This window comes from Perna viridis, chromosome 15, assembly GCF_037379345.1.
Source record: "Perna viridis isolate PV_CMFRI_1.1 ecotype Kerala chromosome 15, ASM3737934v1, whole genome shotgun sequence".
Classification (NCBI taxonomy): domain Eukaryota; kingdom Metazoa; phylum Mollusca; class Bivalvia; order Mytilida; family Mytilidae; genus Perna; species Perna viridis.
The window spans coordinates 19,261,484-19,267,412 of NC_142459.1; the positions used below are offsets into that span (position 1 = coordinate 19,261,484).

Below are 5,929 nucleotides of genomic sequence, written 5' to 3' on the forward strand. Positions count from 1 at the left end.
AAAGGTTGTAGCGGTAATCAAAAGAATGTAATCCAGCGACAAAGACCAGTCATACACAACAAAGAACATAAAGTAATTGTTTGTTTGTTTGTTGGGGTTTAATGTCCGAGCAGCAATATTTCAGCTATATTCAGACGATGAACATGAAATTGATGATAAAATGAACATGAAATGATGATGAAATGAGAAAGGGGTGGGACACAAGGACAATGGGATCGACAAATTTTGATTGCCACTGGAAATAGGAAGAGATGGGAAGGGTCGGGCAATTTAGCCTCCTGTGTCGGAGCCCTATGGTTCCTACTCCGGGAGAATACCACCGTAGGGTTCTTTAACGTGCGAGGAACGTGGCATCTTTCCCAACACGGTGCACCACTATGGTTTGCGGTAAGGTTTTCCGTATTATAGCCTGTCAACCCCAGCATGTAACACGCCAGGGGTACCCCATTCCACCATCTGGGGCACACATCCCATTTGCTAGGGTTCTGAGCACTATTTATTCGCCTTTTACGACAAACTTAGCGCTACTGCAGGCCTATTTATTTGACACCCGGACCTGCACGGGTCTGTACAATGAACAAAAGAACATTGACTATCCCCTACTCTACCTCAAACCGGATCAGTGCACCGGAAGGGATAGACGAAAAAGGAAAGGAAAACTCTAACCTGGTGAACAATTTGGTTCACATTGTACAGATGGATACACTGTCACGACCTACCAGTTCATGTTGATGAACATAAAAATTTCTGTAGTAATTGCTTAAAACCTAAAGCAGCATAACACTTATCAGGAAGCATTATTGCAAGGAGTCGCGCAAAGTACAAAAATACGCGTGATCGAAGTTTCGGTATTTCTTGAGCTAGCTTCCATTCATTTTTTTTGTAAATTGTTAAATAAGTAGTCCTTAGGACAAAGAATTTTGTCAAATATTTTAACAGTAGGTTATGAAATTCATACAAATTTTCCTTATTAAACACAATAAATATTAAAAGTCACAAGTCGCATCAGTATGTTTTTTTTTTCTTTAAACGTCAGTAAGATTATCAATGCATTAACCACAATAAAAGGCTGCCAACGCGGAAGAACAGTTGCACCAAACATATTATGCTTGAACAGGTGTTTTTTTTTATATTTTATTTGGTTTCTGTCTTGTTTGTATTCATGCCTTAAACATGAGACGTCTTGTTAAAAATATTAAAAAAAAAAGAAAATTTGTAACGATATAGTAAAACCAGGGAAATAAGAATACGTGTTAACAGATAAATGATTCCACTAACATGCTAGGATAATCACAATGTATACTAAATACGGGTAATTCAATCAATAATTAAGTCTAGTCCAATATAAATCTGAAAATATAGATATTACATCACCGCAGTAGTTGGAACAGCAATGGCTCTAACTACATACAGGCTTTTCAAATGAAATGGTGGGTTAAGTTTAACAGAGCACCTAACCTCTCTCTCCTTTTGCAGCGGAGTGAATATACTGGAAGTGATAAAATAGTATTGCATGCTGTAGTGTCATAATCGGGAAATAATCAGTGGTCATATCAGTACAAAGAATAATTTACACAAAACAATCATTACTCATTGTTTTAGGAAAAAAAGGTTTTATTAAACCGAAGACTGATATCTGAAAAAGGATATTGGTGAGAAACTTTTGAGACGCATTTCCGCAAGTCCCTGGTTTATGAGTCAAATATTTATGGCGTTCAAGGAAATCAGTGTAGTTACTACGAAACATAACTGCATAATACCCACATTTAAAAGTAAATTGAAAACAAGGTTTGTCAATTAATTGCATTTTATATCTGTCGTTTATTTTCGTCAAACAATATATCTATCTACTTAGCGTTTTCAGTCACATACATGTATAAGTACATACTATATTCCAGCTGGGCGTTTCTAACATAAACGCTACATCTTTCGTCTATCCCTACGTTATAATTACATTTTATGAGTAACTCAGTGGGAATTTTATGGGAGAGTAATCAAGGGAAGCAAGGTTATAGCGGTAATCAAAAGAATGTAATCCAGGGACAAAGACCAGACATGGAAAACAGACATACTCAACAAAGAACATAAAGTTACCAAAAGCATACATACAAAGTAACAAAAGTAAATGAGCAACTCGGACTCCACTAAAAACTGGGAGCATGGACCAGGTGCACCGGTACATGCATGGACCGGTGATTGTTTGGAAAACAGCATTCATGAATATAAGACAGGAATAAATTTTTCAACATCCCTTCCGAATCCCCTTTTATTTCTTGTTTAGGCAGAGTTACTGACCACTAACAAGTCTTATTGTTTTTGGCGGTTACGTTTTTAAGACAAAACATACATAGATTGTTTGTATATATGACAATGTGTAGGAACTATTGTTCTCGATTTGGTTAGTGCAGTGGGAGATGACGAATGCATTGCTTTCTTATAATGCATTTCGAAATAAAAAAGGACTATCGTTGAATAAAGGACCAATCCTTTGTTTTGGGCAATTTCTGCACCATGTATAATCTATACTATAGGCGGTGTATGAATCTTAAATTGGCCGGTACTTTATCACTACATGCATATATATGATACAAGGAAGATTGGGAGATCAAGACAAAATATTCAAGTATTTCTATCTGAAGATCAACTTGAACTATCTGTGAACAGCAATTAATTAACAATATCATATTATATCTACAAAGCAAAGACTTTTATTGGAATAAATAAAAACATCTGCTAAATCATCTATCAATTTATTGAAAAAAGATGTATACATATAAAGCAGGATATCATCTACACCTTCTTTTCTCATTCTAAAACAAAACATCAACATTGATAAAGCAGTCTAATGTTTGCATTTATATTTATATGTATGTAGATGTCAGTAAATTTTCTTATGCTAATTTTATTATAGTTTCGATGTTTTACGTTTAAGATAAATAATGTATTTTAACCTTCAGATTTTATCCAGCGATAAGGTCAAAACCATCTTTACTTTTGACGTTAATTTATCTTATGGAGCATTTATTTGATAAATGGACGAAATTTACATAATAAATATGCAAATCGATTTCCGCACCCACGTACAATAATGGCTTCCTTAGCCAATTGTAACCAAAAATCAGCTATAAACTCTCTTTAATTGTTTTTTTAATGTTCATTTTTTATTATGTATTTTTGTTTCAAAATTGATCTCAATATAAGGTAATATACAATATGCACATATTAAAGTCTTATAGTCTTACATTATTTTGTTAATGCATAACTCCTTTATAAATGTCAAAAGAAACTGAAAGTGAAGAAATTTTCAAATTCTTACTCGCTAATATGCGCCTTTTCCTACTCCTACTCCACCGCCAATGCCAACACCACCTCCGACACCGACTCCACCTCCAATGCCAACACCGCCTCCATCCCCGATACCGACTCCGCCACCAAAACCGCCTCCGAAACCAACACTTCCGCCGACTGGACCAAGTCCTCCACCATAACCTCCCCCGTATCCTCCTCCGTAACCTCCAAATGATGATCCGAAAGTAGATGTTACCCACCATGGAAACCATTTGCAGCAAGTCTTACCCCACCACGGTTGGAATGGGGGATAGCATCTATTTAATGCCTGCCATTCTCCCCATTTACATCCCCAACGTCTGCAGGTACACCACATTTTGCTTACTAAAATTCATTCACATACCAGTATATAAATGAGCAGAAAAATTAAAAATTACATTTAAATAAAATGTGCACTGTATGCCTTCTTCGGCAAAAATGAAACAAACAAAGGCTATGTTATATATGCGTGCTCGTTAAACATTACAGAATTAATCTACATGTATTTGTGCATATAATACTTTAGCTTTATTGTTAATTATATTGTTAAGTGTTAGTATGAAATATTCCTTTGTCCCCTAATCCAAATTGACATACTGGAAGGCATGATTCCAATATCTAAAATAAAGCAAATGTGGAAAAAAATATTAATCTTAATACCTTAACCCATTTATCGTATAAAATGTTATAGTCTTATTACGCTAACCAAATATCGTGATCCGGCACTTGTACCACATATTTTACAGTGCAGAATTACAAGTGTCCCAGAAATCCCAAGTGTTTAGTTAAGTTTATTTTATTATCTATTTCATTATAGTTCAATAAATAATTTGAATGTACCAGTTCACGTTTACAGCAGTACGCAAAATGTTTGGAACAGTATCATTTTTTTTCTGGTAACGTTCATAATTGTCAGGGAAAGAAATGTGCATGTATCTAGAGAAACGGGGCACCGATACTTACATACAATAAAAACCAACTGCATCATAAATGGGTATTATTGCCACATAATTTCTATTTTTTTAGATTATGATTTCGTAAATTGATGACTTACCCCCGAAACTGTATCCACCTCCAATGCCTCCTTCTCCACCAACACCTCCCCCTCCAACCGGAAGAGTGCTAGATACCAACACAATACATACGGAAACAATCAATGCAACGGTCAGAATTTTAGAGACTGCCATGACTTCTGCAGTTAATGCGATGTGTATTGCTGTTTATCGAAAGGCTTTTTATACACTTAGATGTGTTTTTTTTTATAGTATTAATTGGTCTCCCTCAAATTGATCGGTGGTTGACTACTGAGATTAATAGGTAAAAAAGTTTTGATGCATTCTTTATTAAGTCATTAAATCAGTTCCGTACAAAGCCATTGTCGTAGTTTCATGCAAAGTTTCGAACACTACATCAGTTTGAAAGACCAAAAGCTTAATAAGACTAATATACAAATGATTTTTGGAAATTATCTGTGGTGTACATTGGTAAAAATAGTTTACAAACACTTGTTTTTTATCTAACCTTACAAGGTATGATGATGCAATTTTGCATGCGAATGAATTTCTTGGTTTTGCTGAGAGTAAGTGTAAAACAACTTAACTACCTGAGACTGCTTGACTATATCGTATATTGGTATTACCTTGTGTGGACAATCTACAATCGATCAAAAACTTGAGGTGCTTTTACTTCAGCAATAGCGAAGGTACAGCAAATACTTAGACAAAAATACCCGAGTCCATTGTAACAGAGAAAATGTTTATTCTTAACTAATATTAAAATATACTTCTCAATATATAAAATAGCGCCTTTTTCAAAGATATTTTTTTTATATGTCAAAACCCTAATTACAGATATTACATTAAAAAGTGGAGTGTAACGATTTATTTTCTACAACTGTTGCACTTTTTTGTCATCATGTTCGAGCTGTTTACGATACATTATACGTATGATATTTAACTCAACAATAATTTAACCCAGTACTTGTAACAGCACAAGATTAGTATTAATTTCCTACTTATATCATACTTTACGCCATCATTCCCAATTGTCCACACCCCTATTCCCCACTGAAAAAATGTTTTTTTGATATTCATCAGCATTAAAACTTATTTTTGATTGAATTTGATACATTTTATTATCAGTAAATACTTTAAAAAGAACACTTTTCCCCCATTCTCCCATATACCATCTCATTCGAAATCTCCAATCCTCATCTGATTTCCCATTCTCATCTCCTACATACCAAATGGAGGGAAGATTTCCTCATTCAAATACATTTATATATTGAAAAATGCACCTTTCTTGGGATTCGGAATAAATTTGACACTTTTATTTTTACATTTTCAGCATGTATAACTCTTGTATTTATATTTTAAGCTTGCCGTAAAACGCAGTGGAACTAAATAGCGCTCTAAACCCAAGCTAGGGACTAGGACACTCCGTCCAACGAGCACTTGGGTTTTATCATTGATGGTTGGAGATTAACGCCAGAGCAGCAATATTTAAGCCATTTTCAGGCGATGAACATGGATGAAAAAATGAAGATGAAAAGATGATGAGATAAAAATGCTGCTGAGGGCTTATTCTTGAGACACCCGGTCTC

At 34.8% G+C, this 5,929-nt stretch overlaps 1 protein-coding gene across 1 annotated transcript; it reads right to left on the bottom strand.

Annotated features, from left to right (window-relative positions):
* Positions 1-2,732: 2,732 nt before the first annotated feature.
* LOC148597351 (uncharacterized) lies at positions 2,733-4,524 on the bottom strand. Its single transcript, XM_088564073.1, has 3 exons — positions 4,382-4,524; positions 3,317-3,672; positions 2,733-2,810 (listed from the first exon to the last, which is right to left on the bottom strand). The coding sequence occupies exons 1-2, from the start codon at positions 4,512-4,514 to the stop codon at positions 3,320-3,322; spliced, it is 486 nt and encodes a 161-aa protein (XP_088420199.1). The 5' UTR covers positions 4,515-4,524; the 3' UTR covers positions 2,733-2,810; positions 3,317-3,319.
* Positions 4,525-5,929: the final 1,405 nt, after the last annotated feature.